Here is an 18,113-nt window from a genome sequence, read left to right on the forward strand (position 1 = left end):
GAAACAGTGCTAAAGAAAGGATGTAAATCCGTAGCGTTATCTTTGTCTGCCACTGAGTTACGTTAAATAAGTCAAATAACCAAAATCTGGGACAATTAAAGGTAAGAAGAGTATAGTTTAGCTCGTTCTTGTTCACTCCGGAGAATATTAATTAACTTACTAAGGTTCTCCTGAGCTGAAGGGGTTTATGGAGGCTGTATCAAACCCATCACTTCGAAAAGTCTTTCCTAAGCTAAATATCATCTAGACTAAGCAAGTGTAGAATACAAATGACGTCATCGGACTGAAGAGGCTGACAACTGTGCCTAAACGATTTGTATTGAATATTACACCATGATATTATGTAGTGTGTTAATTCCACCCATTGTAGTGTACACATAAATGACAAAAATTACAACCAGTGTATATAACTTTGCCATATTGAGAAATCTGAGGGTGAGGAGGATGTGCCAGGGAACTTCATAACACGTGAGATTGAGAGTACGGTCCATTCCAATTAAAACTAACCAGGAGGGGTACCGCCGTTATGGGTAAAACCTTATTTATGATAGAGCATTACCTGGGATCCTGGATGACCATTTCTTGTGGGAGAGGACCTTCGGGTTCCCATTTTATCCTTGGGCCTATTTCCCCAGGGTTATATTCTCCATAGGCCTATTTTCCTACTACCCACCCACCCACCAACCTTCCCCACCCATCTCGCGAACCCGTCTACCCATCCAGCCCGCTGTAACTAACAATATGGTTGTACAGTAGAAGTAAAAAAATCAACGGTAATTGGCTACCATCTTTCCAACATGTTGACTTGAGTATTTCTGATTAATTATAATCTTGGCCATCAGTGGAGCCACTTTACTCCTTTAGCATATGTAATGTACACGTTTACAACGTTTAAATTCGTCGTAAGAAGTTACACTTGTCAGAGCTGTTAAGAGTTCTATATGCATCCCCCTGGATCTCCATAGAGAACAGACTGACAAGCAGACTCTCTCTCTCTCTCTCTTGTTTTTGATTTTTTTTTTTTTTTTTGCAGAGACATGAAACTCTATGGAAACGCCCCGCCGCATGTACTGCGTAATATACGATATGGACGTGTGTTAATTAACATTTTTGGTAACCGTAGGCCGATTTCACCCAGTTTTGTTACGCATTCTTAAGTTAGCGCACTCTAAGTACCATATGTTGATTCAAAAACTGATTCGCAGTAATGCAACATTTCAGGTAATTAGGGGGTTCAAACAAACAGATAAACGATAAGAATATTAGTAGTATGTAGATGGACTTTGAGGCATTGTTCTCGTTGCTGCCCTGTCTGTTGTAAGTGTTGGGAAGAGGCAGTGTTGTGAGCAGTCGTCGTTATGTTATCAGCTTCGTCGAACTGACCCCAATTAGGAGCAGAAAGCTCCTCATAGAACTTCGTGAGATTACCGCTAGTCTTCACTACCACGGGAAGTTTATCAGTTGACACGCGTCAGTGTGTGTGTGTGTGTGTGTGTGTGTGTGTGTGTGTGTGTGTGTGTGTGTGTGTGTGTGTGTGTGTGTGTGTGTGTGTGTGTGTGAGAGAGAGAGAGAGAGAGAGAGAGAGAGAGAGAGAATCACTGTAACCTCATTCACGTAATGCAAGGTGATTCAGAGCGTTGTTCAGACTTAGTGGGAACACGAATGAGGGGAAACCCTAGATACAGCTCTAACCTTCACTTTCTGCACGGTAGGATGTAATAAGAAAAAAAGGGGGGGAGGGGGAACTTCCATTGTGCAGTACATTTTGAAACATGATGAACTTAGATTTACCGTGTTGTTTGTCATATTTAGTAAACGGTGTATTAAATTATGCAATGCCACCTGTTTAAGTGCAATAATTTAGCTTAGCCTCAATATTTAATTAGTTGCCGTACTCACCGAAACATATGTAGCAATATCGCTCAGACCCCATTTCATCTGACGGAGGGTCTCGATAATTCTGTTGTTGACCACACGAGGGTGTTGGCATCACATGCGCTGAGTGGAGGGATTCTTCCATTCCAGTACTCATTAGAATGACGAGAAGTTCTTGCCCATTATGGTCTCTTTTACACGACAGAGCAGGGAATACGTGGATAGTGTATATTCTTTCTCTCCTGCCCTTGAGGACGTGACTAACTGACAATTGAGAGAGAGAGAGAGAGAGAGAGAGAGAGAGAATAATCAGTGACACAAAAGGGTATATATTATAGTGTTCAGACTACAGTTTACGATGGAGGGTGAGATAGGGAGAGAGGGGAACATGAATGACTGGTAACGGCTGGCAAAACCAATCAATAGGACACACACACACACACACACACACACACACACACACACACACACACACACACACACACACACACACACACACACACACACACACACACACACACACACACACACACACACACACACACACACACACACACACACACACACACACACACACACACCTGGTACCCCTCGGCCATACAAAGCCTTATATTTTGTTCTGCTTTAGCGGAGACAACATATTGCTCGTCCGTGAGTCAGCAGTGTGGGGGAGGCGGAATGGGTGTAGTGGTGTACAGTAAGTGGTGTAGTGGTGTACGAGGTGTAGTGGTGTAGGTGATGTAAGGGTTGAGTTGTGTAATGATGTAGGAAATGTAGTGATGTAAAGATGGAATGGTGTAGGTGGTGCAGTGGTGTAGGTACTGTGAAGGTGGAGTGGTGTCGTGTAGGTGGTGCCATTATGTACCGTATGTGGTGTAGGTGGTTTAATGGTGGAGTGGTGTATGTGGTGTGAACGTGGAGTGGTGTTGCGGTGTAATTGGTATAGTTGTGTAGGTGGTGAAGTGGTGTAGGTGGTGTAATGGTGGAGTGGTGTATGTGGTGTGAACGTGGAGTGGTGTTGCGGTGTAATTGGTATAGTTGTGTAGGTGGTGAAGTGGTGTAGTGTAGGTGGTGTACTTGTGATGGTGTATTGGTGTAGTGTGGGTGGTGTAGTAGTGTGGGTGGTGCAAGTGTTGTTGTGGTGAAGTAATGTAGGTGGTGTGGTGGTGAACAGGGTGTAAGTGGTGCGGTTGTGCAGTAGTGCTGGTAGTGTAGGTGATGTAGTAGTGTATTAGTGTGGGTGGTGTACAAGATATATGTGGTGTAGTGTAGGTGGTGAATTGTGTATTAGTGTGTGGTCTGGTGATTTACAGAGTGTAGGTGGTTTAGTGGTGTATTAGTAGAGGTGGTGTGGTGTAGTGTAGTTGTGAAGGTGGTGTAGTTCCCAAAGACAGATTAAGACAAATTTGAGGGTTTTATGTAGCTAAACCAGAAAGAGTTTTCCATCCGTTCTGTCGTCCCTTCATTCGGTTGTTCCTCCATTTACATGCAGCAGTTATAGTCTGATTTTGACGACTTGGGTGTCAAATAAATTCTACAGCCGTGTGCGAAAGTCCAAGTTAATCTTCAGTATGCATAGCGATTAACTTTCACATTAATACCTCCCGACGAAAGGATCATAGTCTAACAGTAGCAGCAAAACCTGAAACAGCTCATAAAAAAGAATTGGCTGCACACGGCAAGGATCATACGAGACTTTTTCTTAGAGACCCTGTCGTGACAAAAAACAGACAGTATGGTATAGGTGATTTAATGGTGTAGATAGGTTAGATGGTAGTAATTGGAGTGGACGACGTGGTGGTGTAGTGGTATAGGTGGTTTAACAAGTGTGTGGTCAGGTGTCTGGCAGTAATTATGGTGGTGGTGGTTGTGGTGATGGTAAGTAAATGTATAAGTCTGTGGTGGTGCCGGTAATGGTTGTGGTGGTAAGGTTGTGTGTGTGTGTGTGTGTGTGTGTGTGTGTGTGTGTGTGTGTGTGTGTGTGTGTGTGTGTGTGTTTGTGTAGGTGAGTAGTGGTGAAAATGTGGATTGTGGTTAATGTTGTGCCTTTGGTAGTGGATGACGGTGCTGCAGTTATGGTGTGGGCCTACTTGTGGTGGCCGTGGCGTAGGTGGAGCGGATAAAACTGATTGGTGTGAGTGCTGTGGTTTAGTAACTGAGTAGTGGTGATGTATGGGTAGATGAGGGGGGTCGTGGTGCTGGTAGATGTATGTGTATGTGGGTGGTGGTGGTAATGAAAGATGTATGTGTAAGGTGGCGGTGCTTGATGTTGGTGCTGGTAGTTTATGTATGAAAACTTGGTGGTGGTGATGTTGTTGATGGTAGATGTATAAGTGGTGGTGGTGCTGGTGATGGTATAGGTGGTGGTAGTAGATGTATGTGTGAAAGTGGTGATGGTGGTGGTGATGGTGTAGGTGGTGGTAGTAGATGTATGTGAAGGTGGTGGTGGTGGTGATTGTGTAGGTGGTGGTAGTAGATGTATGTGAAAGTGGTGGTGATGGTGGTAGTGGTAGAAGATGTATGTGGTGGCGGTGGTAGTGGTAGTAGATGTATGTGGTGGCGGTGGTTGGTGGTTATATTATATGATGCAGTTGGTGAAAGGCACAAAAATGTTGGGATGCTAGATAGAAGCCTTTCTGTTTGTGTGTGTGTGGGGGGGGGGGGTTGCAGAGTGATTTTGATTTATTTTGAGAGAGAGAGAGAGAGGGAAAGAGACAGAAACAGAGAGAGAGGGGGGGGGGATTCAAATACAAAAAACAATATTTTCCAAGGAATAATATAGGATTGTTGCAGCCAGATATAAGGAGTCAAGGGAATGTTAAACTGGGTGAAAGGACCAAGGACAACGTTTATTCTTTTTTCTTCAGATTGTTCATGCACCAGTTTCAGACACACTCGTTTGTGGTGGATGTTAAAAATGTTGCACAATGCCCGATAAACATTTTTCTTTTTTGATCACTTGAATCTTTTGCAACTTTATGGTCAGTGCAGGAAATGTATTTTTATAATCTCAGCGCGTGGTTATCGCAAGCTACATAAAATAGTTAAGTGGTAGCATGAATGAATAAATACATTAAACAAATATATATATATATATATATATATATATATATATATATATATATATATATATATATATATATATATATATATATATAATGTATGTACGCTCATCGCAATAGAGAACGTACCCTTTTTAGTACAGGTAGCAAGAATGTAGCCAAAAAATCTTACCAGGCCAGTTAACATAATTTTTTTAAAATATTGTTTTTGAACACCCGTGCAGGAAATCGCCATTATTTCGGCCTTTTAGACCAACATTTGTAAAATAGGTAATATTGTTCATTTTTACCTGTGATATTGACTTTAACTGTTGTCATTTTGTATCAAAATTATGTATTTCATATATTTTGAATGAGGCGCCTTCGTGAGGTGGTACGGACATAGCTATACTGCCCCGCTGTCTGGTTATGCAAACCCCCCTCAACTCCCTCCCTAGAATCACTGGAGGGGGATGGTGGACCGCAGGTAGGGGGTCAGCTTCAGCCTGCAGTCTGCTGGGTTCACATGCAGATGAACCTGGGGTTGCAACTACTACTACTACTACTACTACTACTATTATTATTATTATTTTAGCTCTTTTGTTCCTTAGGGCTATTATATTTTATGTGTAGGTTTCTTCTGTCTTTCTTTCCTTCATTCTTTCCTCTTTCTTCTGCCTACGGGTGACTTTACACTTTTCTTCTGTCTTTCCTTCATTCTTTCCTCTTTCTTCTGCCTACGAGTGACTTTACACTCCCTCTTCTGTCTTTCATTCTTTCATTTTCCTTCTGCCTGTGGGTGGCTCTACACTGAGTGACAAGCCAAATGGTTTCTTGTCCACCAGGAAACCATTTACTACGCTGGGTGGTAACCATGTAATCAAATTATGGTCCCTGGTGGTTTAGTGGGTAATTAAGGTGTTGGATTGAGCCTGTGTAGGTGTAGATCCAAGATGTGGTTGGGGTTTTATTGCTCACATAATGCTACTCAGGGATGAGTGAGGCTGGACCAACATGCCTAGCCATGGGTTCCTACGCTCCTTATGGGGTGACATAGGATTGGATGATGGATGATTATCATTAACGTATATGATCTGCTTGAGAGTGAATTTCGCTTTGATATAGTAGTCTGATGATTCTTTTAAACCTCAACACAACGAAGGATCCTTATCAAGATGAGTAGGAATAGGCCAGGGGGAGAAAGAAAAATCTAAAAAGGCGGTATTATTGTAAAGGAGTTGGAGGAGATCGTTTCTCACCTCCTCACTACAAGACGTCTCTACCAAGCTGAACAAAATCGTGTGGCGGTAGCGAGGCTGATGATTACTGGAACAACAGGAGGAAAATTAAAAAGGAGCACCTAGAGAGTGTGAAACCCACTCCTTACATCAGTTTTAAGTACTGAAAATGTGACATTGCCCTGTGGCTTTGGCCTTCGACCTATTGTTTTCGCAATATACTCTTTCTCTGCTTGGCCCTCAACACGTTTACCAAGTTTGGTTCAAGTCGAATCTGAGTTGTTCGAATTATGCAGTCCAGCCTTCAGCTTTGCCCTGTGACTTTGCCCTTTTATTGTTCTCAGAATCAAATTACTTCATCCTTGCCTTAAATTAGATGAAAGTATAAAGTCAAACTTTTAACCTTGCCCTGTGGCTTTGCTTTTTTATTGTTCTCAAAATCAGATTACATCATCCTTACCTTCAGTTAGATTAAAGTTGCTTCAGCAAGCCTTGCGTTTTGACCTTGACCTTTGACTCACTGATCTGAAATATAACAGATCCCCTTGGCTGACTTTCAACTCTTCCACTGTTTAGTTTAAATTGGATCAAACTGGGCTATACTGTTCACACACACACACACACACACACACACACACACACACACACACACAGAAACAATACACCCACCTGGCTGTTGGGCGTGCGGGTGTAATTAAGCTGAAATGTAATGGTGACGGAAGAATACATTACATCGTCGTCTTTTCATCATCACCCTAACTCAGTTTTCCATTATTTCTGTGCAGTAAGTTGTTTCCAGAAAAAAAGAAATTGGGTTAAGTACATTCCAGGAAAACAGTTTCAGCGAGATAGACATTTCCTTGAAAATACCAGGAGTAACCATGGAAATGGGCTACCCATCCACTAAGTCATTCAGGTAATCGAAATTCTCAGCTCCAGTCCACGGGCAATTCTGCTCCTACGAATGCTTCAGAATAGCAATGTGATTAGGAAAGTACGCAGACAAGTTGACTAAGAAAAGAAGCTTTCTTCAACATGTCCGACTGTGGGCAAAGACGTGATAGTCCGCTTCTTGAGGCCCAGCTGTCTTCCTGCTAATTACACACCTTCACATGTTACCATTTGAACGCTAATATCCTTCATCTATATTACATACATGGTACAGCTGTTTCATTCAGAGCCGGTGTAATGATATTAACGGGAGTGTTTTAATGACGTCGGTGGGTCTTAAGATCGGTAAAATCTGTTTTAACAAAATCTAAATCATAAAACTATTCCTTGTCCCAGTCTCAGATCGAACTTGCGTCCTTTCAGACAGCAGATCACTTTTTTTAACCACTAGACTGCTTGCTGGAGCATTGGGAGAGAGTGTAGCTGACAGTTTATAAGTATTTCGGCCAAGGAGGGAAAGTTTATGGTGTTTATCTCTCGCGCTGCCTGGCTTCCATCAGGTGGTCGTTCACGCCTCCACCAGTAAGCTATGGGTTTGATTGCAGGAATTTGTGTACTGATGGCTTCAGTTATTTTGTGTACATTAGATGACGAGGAGACTTGGCTTGCAGGCGATAAAAGTGCTGTGGTACAGAAACACCTGAGAATGGATGTGTAGCATATAGTTCAGAGAGAGAGAGAGAGAGAGAGAGAGAGCACGTGTACACAAACATACCTACTGAGTTGACTTCGTGACATCTCTGTGAGGCATTATTGAACTGGGCTCGTACAGCCTTAAGTAGTGAGACAGATAACTGGAGAGTATATGTCCACAACTGTGGAGCTTCGCTTTGCCTTGAACTTAATGCAGATTAAACCCTTTCACAGATGAATTGTTCTTGTTGTGGTTCCAGGCTCATCTGGGCGTGAATCCATTGACTGCAGGGTGAAACTGCCCATGCGCAGTCCACCATCTTCCTTTCCGGGGCTAAGGAGGGAGCTTAGGGATATTTGGTTACATCGGTGTTACCGTGTAAAGTTATCCCACTCCAGCACACGTTGATAAAGTATATAATGCAATAATTTTTCGTATGAATAGTTTAACCGTGTGCATATTTTCATATTTGTAGTGTTAACGTTTTCAAGAATGTTACAGTTGGTTGCATAATAATATTAGCTGACAGGGACGTTGGATAAATGGTATGAATGTAATAAAGTAATAGGAATATAAAGTGCGAGTGTGTTCATGAATAATAAATGACAGAATACCAGCGGGGAACGAGCGCAAGTGGAAAGCTTTTTTTTTTTTTTTAATGTGCCCGACTCTGAGCATAAGCTTCACAGCCTGCTCTCAAGGCCCAGTAGTCCTCCTACATACCATACACCTCTCTACATGTCACCACTTCGGCGCTAACACCCACCGTCCATATTGAATACATGCTAGGGCTGTCTCATACAGGACTGGTGTATTGGTATTAGCGGGGGTACGTTTATGACATGTCGGCTGGTCATCTGGTAGATTAGGAAAGTCTGCTTTTTTTTTTAATGAAATTCAAATCCTTAAACTGTTCCCTGCCCCAGCCGGGATTCGAACCTGGGTCCATCAGGACTGCAGGCCGCCTCTCTACCGATTCAGCCACCGCCTCCCCCTAATGCGCTCGTAATTTTCATTGCTTTCACGTTTTTTTTTTTTTTTTTTTTTTTTTTTTTTTTTTAAATATTCCAAACTACTTGAAAATCACAGAATAGTGTTTCTAGTGATAACATCAGGCTGTGGTAATCGTATTACGGGGTATCGGGAAGTGTAAAGTGGAGACTTTGTTACCCAACTTCAGAAGTCTCCACAAGTCCTGTGGTAGTCGACAAAGGCTCAACAAACATCCCAGGAGAAAGCTGAAGGTATGTGCCATATGCATATTTAATTATAATATTCTAGGACTAATAACTGATTTTTGGCAAATATTTTTAAAAAGTCAGTCGGAGCGCGAATATCCTCGCGGGATGTGCAAGGAGCGCAAAAACATCCCCGCGGTGTAGGGGTTAAGGAGTGACAATATATTACCGGTACCTGGTGGAATTTGTTTAAGCCCAGGGCTTCAGATGCTGTCTGCATACATTAGCATCAATCATGGTCAGTGCTTAAGGTGACGTATATATACTGCAGGTGGTTGCAACACATTAAAAAAAAAAATGAGTTTGTGTGTGTAAAACCTGCTTTAGGCAGTGGAGAGAGCAAAACTGAAATTTGATATGTGGTTACCTAAGATTTTATGCTTCCTCCTATCTGCATTACTCTTGATATTTATTGCATATGTATAGTACAGTATGTGTGTATATACAGTAACAAAACTTTGAAACCTGGCAAATATTTTTAAACTTTTGCACACACAACTGAGAAGAGTCCAATACTATACATTCTCATTTTGGTCCAAAAAATGGCCTCTGAGAGGGTGTTTTAGCTGCAACACCCTTGACAGGTTAAGTTCCAGTGAGCACAGCAAGTGAAGGTGCTTAGGCAATCTGTCACAGTAATTATAAAGTGCATTAGCATATCTGTTGTGATAGCATATTTTTCTTTTGCATTTTGTAAAATATTGTACATAACTCTCAGCAGGAGGCAGTGTTCATTGATGATGTCTGGCAATGAAGTAGCATAGCTTAGCAACCATTTTTTAAAAATATTATTCATGTAAATACAGAATCAGTCTTACACATATACCAATTCACTTTGTCAGGTTTCAAGATATATTGCCTAATTACATCATGCATTTTGATTTAAGTTATTTGTTCATACGTCATAAGGCAAGGTCTGCTAACCTGATGATCATGGCCCTTCAGGGTCTTATAATTTGAGGAATTCAAGTTCAGTCAGAGCTTCATAAGGCACACAGAAAGATGGACCAGACTAAACACTGTAAATATCAGCATACATAATATTCCTGATCATATTGATGGGCATGCAAATGTAAATGCAGCCAGCCTCCTCAGCTCATTTAACAGAATTTTGTTAAATTATGTCTTTCTCTCGGCAGGCAATGAAGAAACTAAACGGCTGGTATTGGAAGCTGGAGGGAAGTGTCATGTATACACAGTGGACTTGTGTGACCGCCTTGCAGTGTACGACGCTGCATCCAAAGTCAAGAAGGAAGTTGGCAAGGTTAGTTATACTTATCATCACTACACTTCCAAGCAACTAATTACCGTATCTTGGGCATTGCCTGTTTGGAATATTTGTGCTATAAATATCCTGCCCTCAATGTGGTGTTTTTATTAATCTGATAATAGGCTACAGTCATCTGTCGTGTAATGCAATATTGCCGTTTTGGAGTTCTGTCATGCTAGAGCTGATCACACTAGGGAAACTCATCTGTTCATAGGAAGAGCCATAATGGGTTGTAGATTTTCTTGTAACTCATAGCTTGATAATCACCCAGAAATATGATAAACAGTATTACCCCGTACAGTGCAGTGTTATCTTTCATTTTTCATTATACTGTTGCTGTCCTTAGACAATTTTATTTACCTCAGAGAAGATTTTTCTAACTGGAGGGGGTAACTAGGTTAAGTCTCCATTAACCCATCACAAGAGGTCCCTTTTAAGCACAAAAATGGTTTTGCAGTGCTAAGGTAAAAAAAAAAATGCCTTCAAGCTGTACGTTCATAAAGTTTCATTTATAAAGGCTTCAACATGCATACCTGAGTCTGCCTTGCTCACCCAATGGTGGCCATCTAACAGTTTTGTGGAGACTGTGATAAGCATTGCTGCCCAGAGCATACAGAATGCAGGATTCCAACAACTAAATTGGCAGGAACATTTTCGTACTAAATATTGAAGTTTATGACATTTTTATTTAAGCAGCAGTCATAAACAAAATATGGATACAAAAGTTAGTTCCTAATGTAAGTGACTTGTATATACTGTACTCTTGAAGCTGTGGTTCATGAGTAAATAAATGAACACACAAAACTAATATTTGCAAGGGTTCTTGATTAAAAATAAAAAAAATAAAAAAAAAAGTAGCTACTGTATCACAAAATTGTTGGTAAATATATGTACAGTATTTTCTTAACATGTCACAGTGGTCTTAAGTTTGACGAAAGGAATATTCAACAGTTATTTTAGGCATATGTGACCATAATGTAATATACCAGCAAGTTTTTTTTTTTTTTTTTTTTTTTTTTTTTTTTTGGTGGGGGCGCTCACCATCCATTCACTCGATGTAGTGCTGCTCTCGGGTGTCTGTCCTTTCCTCTCCTCCATCCTTCTTTCCTTCCATCCTCTTCTGTCTTTCTTTCCTTCATTCTTTCCTAGTCCTTCTGCCTACGGGTGACTTTACATTCCCTCTTCTGTCTTTCTTTCCTTCATTCTTTCCTCTCCTTCTGCCTGTGGGTGACTCTACACTGAGTGACAAGCCAAATGGTTTCCTGTACACCAGGAAACCATTTACTATGTTGGGTGGTAACCATATAACCAAATTTTGGCGCCTGGTGGTTTAGTGGGTAATTACAGTGCTCCAATCAGATTGAGCCAGTGAAGGTTTGTATCCAAGGGGTGGTTGGGGTCTATTGTTCAAGTAATGCCACTCTCGGATGAGTGAGGCTGATCACTCTTATCTTAAATGTCAGGACCAACATGCCTAGCCCCAGGCTTCTATGCTTCTCATGGGGTAACATAGGATTGGATGGTGGATGGATGGATGGATGGATAAATACAGACACAAAGGCAGATAAACCTACATGATAGCTATGAGATGTTATTCAAAAGTAATGAGACTGGCTTCATAACATTTTTATTTTTCTAGATATTACACTGAACCAGTAGTCACCCTCAAAATACTTACCAGAGGCCACAATGCGGTGCTGAACTTTCTACTCCCATGTCTAGAAGTAGATCTGGAAGTTCCTATTGGTAAGTATGAAGACAACCTTTTGCACTGCATGCTTGATCTCGGTTCATTTCAAGAACCTCTTCCTCTTGAGGTGCAATTTGAGCTTTGGAAACAGCCAGAAGTCACAATGGGTCAGATATGGAGAGTGAGGAGGGTGGAGAACCAGTGGGATGATGTGCTTTGCCTGAAAATTGTTCACAGAGAGGGCAGTTTACACAGGTGCAATATCTGGGTGAAGCAGCCGATTGCCAGTGCTGTGCAGCTCCAGCCCCATCCTCCTGATGTCCTTCCTTAGTTGCTGGAGGATGCCCAAGTAGTATTGCTGGTTCATGGTTTGGCCCTCAGGGATGAACTCCACATGAACAATGCCCTTGATGTCAAAAAAACAATGAACATCACCTTCAGGTTACACTTTACCAGCCTGGCTTTTTTTCTCCGACTGGAAGAATCCAGTCTCCCCTTGCTTCAAGAAAGAAAAGCAAGTGAAGAATTGCCTGGCATTTTTTTTTTTTTTTTTTTTTAAATAACATCAGGGGCATTGTTCACAAGGAATTCATCCCTTGTGGGCCAAACTGTGAGCTGCAGTACTACCAGAGCAACCTCCAGCAGCTGAGGGAGGACATCAGGAGGAAGAAGCCAGAGCTGCACAGAATCAGCAATTGGCTGCTTTGCAAGGACATACCTGTGCTCACTGCCCTTTCTGTTAACAATTTTCTGGTGAAGCACAGCATCCCACTGGTCCCCTACCCTCTGGACTCTCCAGATATGGCCCCCAGTGACTTTTGGCTGTTTCCAAAGCTCAAGTTGTGTCCCAGAGAGAAGAAGTTCATGGATAGAATGGAGATAAAGGACAAGTATGTTTTACACTTAAGAACAGGGACTTTTGAATCTGCTTCCAGAAATGGGAGGAGAGAATCCGCATTGTGGCTTCTGGAGATTATTTTGAGGGGTGAGTGCAGATTCAGTGTAATATCTAGAAAAATACATCCATCCATCCATCAAGCATCCAATCCTACATTGCCCCATGAGGAGCGTAGGAGTCCGGGCCCTAGGCAGTTGGTCCCGACATTTAAGATGAGAGTGACCAGCTTCACTCATCCCTGATTGGCATTACATAAGCAATAAACCCCAACCACTCCTTGGATATAAACCTTCACCGGCAATCCGATTGGAGTGCAATAATTACCCACTAAACCACCAGGCGCCAAAATTTGATTATATGGTTACCACCCAGCATAGTAAATGGTTTCCTGGTGTACAGGAAACCATTTGGCTTGTCACTCAGTGCAGAGTCACCCACAGGCAATATGTAAAAAATATTTTATGAAGCCAGTCTCATTACTTTTGAATTACACCAGGCAAATAGTGCCATTAGATGCCCTATAATGCTGGAAAACTGCCCTCAGACATAACAAATTCCATATGGTAGTTTGCCTGCTTCCTAAACCCAGTACGAAGCAACTAGGAATACAGTATCATGGTCTTAGAGGACTAGGAATATAGCTGTAGATGTTTACTGGACCATGTTAATACAGTACAGTACAGTACAGAGAAGTTCCTGAGTCCATGTATTTATCTGCAAACATGAATATGGAATGTTTACAAGTCATTGTGAGGTCTGAGCATTTCACAAATTTGTGTGCAGGTTAGTAGGACACTAATCAGCTGATATAGAGGGCTATTAATGACAGCTGTGTGAAATTAATCTCAGTTGAGTGTATGGGATGCTATCAGGCATCTAGGTATGTATTGTCTTATGATTTGCTGCAGTTTCTTCCCAGAGAGCTTCGAACTGTGGTGTGGTTTTGTGGTTATGGGTTGCAGAAATGTTAGGTTTGTATGGTATCATGTTGAGGCTAAAGTGCACAGTTTTTTGCCTATATTTAGTTTTCTGCATTAAAAAATAGTCTTTACTGTTCAGGAACAGATTATGGAAACTGTAGATTAAATTAATCAGACTGATTGCTTGAGTACAAGAGTTACCAGGTAGCTGAATTCTTTCTTGTTTCTTGTATACCGTGGGGATGAAAGAGAAAGAATATAAACACAGTCCTTTCATATTGTAATAAGCAATTAAAACATGAGTTGAAGGATTGAAGCCACCTTTCTTAGACCAGCAAAAAAGTATGGTGATCCTGTCAACCATCAGATGTACTGTACAAGTAGCTTCATAATCTTGGTGGCACAGGAGGGCACTGTAACTGGAACTTCCATCTCCTGTAATTCATGGCTCACAAGAGTTGAGAACCATGCTATTGATCATTCTACTCAGTGTGAAAAAAGGAAACCAATTGACGATCTTATCTGTATAATCCTAATTCCATACTTGCCTATAGGTGGACATACTGGTCAACAATGCAGGAATAGTCACTGGCAAAACCTTCAAGGATTCTCCGGATGAACTCATCAAAAAGACTTTTGATGTCAATATAATGAGCCACTTCTGGGTAAGTAATCACTGCTTTGCCATATCACCTCTTTATTTATTCAGTGTTTATTACTGTAGTTTTATTGCATTTTGCCATGTATTAGATCACAGTCTATCTATCTATCTATTGCCAGACGCCTCAATCCCTTTCGGGGTGGCCACAAACAAATCGCCTCCACGTCGCCCTGTCCCCTGCCATTTCACTGCCCCGCTCCCAATTCACACCTCCCTCTCTCATATACCTCTCCACCCCATCCCTCCATATATGCCCATATACATATAACTTTTTTTTCCAGCTTTTAGTGCAATGGCAGGAGTAGTGGTGGCAAACAGGTGTTAGTGGTACTAGTAGAGGTGACTGATGTGTAGCAAGTGTGGTGTGATGGGGCAGGAAGGATGATGGAAGCTATAGTAGCAGCAGTATAGGTGATGGCAGCTATAGCAGGAGTATTAATGAGCTTCATAGTAAGTTACTCAAAAAAATGGTTGGAAGGAATTGACTCCTATGCTGTATCAGTTACCAGATAACTGTTAGCACAAAGAGATCTTTTTCATATTATACTGAATACTGTACGGCCATACCTCGAGTTACATGCAAATGTCTTGCATAGGTTTGACATGAATGGTGACCCAAACCATGACCACCAATAATTCATCTTGCAAGAATTTTTAATTAACTATTTCAGGCCGAACTCAGTTGAAAATTCAGATGATTGTCAAACTGTTCAGTATTTTACTAAATTGTGCCTTATTTCTCTGATATGTATGACAGATTACTACCTGTATTTAAGTAATATAACAGTAAGTAAACAAAAGTATACTGCCATTTTCCATCTTGAAATTACAGTTTTGTTCTCTCACATTGCATGACATAGTAGACATTTCTCATTAAGCATTGACAGTATTCTTCTGGGCTCATTATTGTCTGTTAATTGTGACACATATACAGGTACTGTTTATTTATCTATCTGTCTGTTGCCAGATGCCTTAATTCCAAAAGGGGTGGCCACAGACAAATCATGACATAGCTATAAATTAACCCTTTGAGATTCAAATTACTATTTTGATCATCATTTCAAATCCAACCTCAGAGATTCCGATGACACTTTTAATCGTCAATTTAAGAAATTTTTGTAAAATATTCATCATAAATCACGTTTACAAGTCATAACAAAGAGACTCGACCCTGACGTAAAGGAATGGTTGCTCTATCCCTTGCGGGTACTGCACAGCTGGTGACTCATGGCTTTGTTTCTTTATCACTTTATTCTTGGCAAGTATTTTTCAACAGCAAGGTATATAATTTCTGGTTTTTGCCTAACTTCAACTCGTCACTTTGACATTTTATATTCTTTATTTTCCTTTTTTGAACATACTACGATAAAGTACAACTATTCAGCTTCAAAATAACACCACAACCAGCATCCTATCGTAAAAAGTGTATTTACACTGACCAATCAAAGAAAAAGATTGCAAAGTGAATATGCGGCCAAGACTAAAATAAAATTGTGCTTCTCTTTCCTTTCGCTTTACCGCGCAATAAAATGCAAAAATTACCATAGTCTATATATCATTGTAAAGGTAATTTATTGTAGTTTTGCATGGTTTAAACCAAATTTACATATCTTTATTTTTTTTTTTTTTACAGAATATTTTTCTACAGCAAGTTATAAAATTTTTGGTTTTCGCCTAACTTCAGCTCGTCATTTTAACATTTTATTTTCTTTGTTCTCCTTTTTTGAACAAACTACGATAAAGTACAACTATTCAGCTTTAAAATGACACCAAAACCAACATTATGTCCTGAAAAGTATTTACATAGTGGGTTCAAAGAAAAATAGTGTGCTGCAAAAATGTGGGTCAGCTTGAGAGTGGCTGACTCTAGCACAAACACAATGTGCCCAGCCCCGAAACCTGATTGGGTTAATATCAACAGTGTCACTTGATTTGATTGTATACATTCAAAATTGTCAAAACCCACATTGAGATTATGAACCGTCACACTCACAACTGATGGGGTGACCTGATGAGGGCAGTTGCTTACCTGCAGTTGACAGGTCTGCCTGGCCAGACAGACTGGGGTTAAGCAACTACAACAACAACCTCAGAATAGTAAGGAATCTCTTTAGAAAGCGTATCATTCACCAGGTCTGGCCATACAAGGGAGGGTTTAGGGGTTGTATGGAAATGAGATTAACACATTAGCTCTTATATAATGGGTTTCATTTGTGTGACTTGCACAGATCCACATTAGCAATGCAACAGAAGTGATGACCCCTGTCATATAAAGTTACTCATCGTAGGAATAACTCCTAGGAATAAAGGGGTTGGGACCAATATCCATTAACCTCTTATGCCCAGAGACATATTTTTAATTTTGTTATAGCTAATACCTGAGAATATTGTTCACTTTAGACCTCCCAGAGTGACAGGATTAAATTTAATAACATCCACAACATTTCCAGTTCTCAAACAATTTTTACTTTTTTTCTGTTTTTATCTGTGACAATACAGTATCCATCCTGTTAGGATATAACTTAAGTATATTATACCAAATCTTATAAGGTCTTTAATTTGAGATTTTGTGACTTGATTGAATGAAAATACAGTACAGTAATACTGAATAGTGCTCATAATCTGACCACAGACCACCAAAGCCTTCCTACCTGAGATGATGTCAAGTAATCATGGCCATATTGTGACCATTGCCTCCCTTGCTGGCCTGGCAGGAGTTAACAAGCTGGCTGACTACTGTGCATCAAAATTTGCAGCTGTTGGCTTTGATGAGAGTCTTCGAATTGAACTGATGGTAAGATGTCTGCCAGACCACATTTTCCTATTTTTCTTCAGGTGCATATTTTACCTCTCTTTGAAGTTTTTGATCACAGGTCTACATAAACAAACTTTTTTTCACTTATCAGGTATAAAATATAATATTTCTCGACCTATTTTTGACGACGATCACGAATAAGTTGTCCATTTTAGTGTAGCATGTCACAGTTTAATGGTAACTGCTTTGTATCATTTTGGTTGAATGCCACCGCTGATCACATATGCTTATTTATAAAAACGAAGTTTTTCTTAGTATGTTTGAGGTTTCGAAGTTTTTTGAAGTACTGTATGTTGATTCCTCGTATAAATTCAGTGTCTCCAAATAGTCCACATATACAATATATTTTCATCCAAATTGAAATTACAAAACAGGAAATTCTCCTGCAAGACATATAACAGAGAGTGAGTTTCAGTGCACTTTTGCAAATGTCATACTACTCAAAATCGTTGAGCTTTAGACTTTCTTCGATGCTGCGTTCCAGGCTCGCTCCTGTACAGCATCCAGCAGTAATCCACGACCATACTTCCATTTCAGAAGCCTTGATAGCGATGCTCCACAGAAGGTTTCATATTCCCATTGTGCAGCAATCCCGCCTTCAAGCTTTTCTTCGATTATTCATTAAACGCCATTGAGAAGGATCATGCTCCTGTGAAAGGCAGCGGAACAATCCATCATCGTTGTTGTAAAGACATAGTGGTCCATCAGCAGAAAAATATGAAGAACTTCATTTTATTTTCTGAAGTATGTTACCAGAACATTTTTCTTGAGCAGACATTTTTCTTTCAAATGAGATGCCAGAAGTTCATCCTTGTCCTTCGGTAGTCCCAAATCTCTAACTGTCATTCATCTCTCCTTGAGAGAACTGTTCAGGTGTGTCGT

General features: G+C 40.6%; 1 protein-coding gene across 4 annotated transcripts in view; it reads left to right on the forward strand.

The window, feature by feature from the left end:
• LOC145392998 (epidermal retinol dehydrogenase 2-like) overlaps positions 1–18,113 on the forward strand; it is a 108,301-nt gene that overhangs the window by 43,999 nt on the left and 46,189 nt on the right. For 3 of the 4 annotated variants that reach the window (XM_080267305.1, XM_080267304.1, XM_080267306.1), the window contains exons 3-5: positions 10,117–10,241; positions 14,310–14,420; positions 17,049–17,210. In XM_080267305.1, coding sequence (XP_080123431.1) covers positions 10,117–10,241; positions 14,310–14,420; positions 17,049–17,210 — 398 coding nt within the window. The remainder of the gene's footprint in view (positions 1–10,116; positions 10,242–14,309; positions 14,421–17,048; positions 17,211–18,113) is intronic. The other variant, XM_080267307.1, reaches the window with a different exon arrangement.

The sequence above is a fragment of the Coenobita brevimanus genome, chromosome 23 (genome assembly GCF_032717465.1).
Source record: "Coenobita brevimanus isolate Jiangsu-jjx chromosome 23, ASM3271746v2, whole genome shotgun sequence".
NCBI lineage: Eukaryota > Metazoa > Arthropoda > Malacostraca > Decapoda > Coenobitidae > Coenobita > Coenobita brevimanus.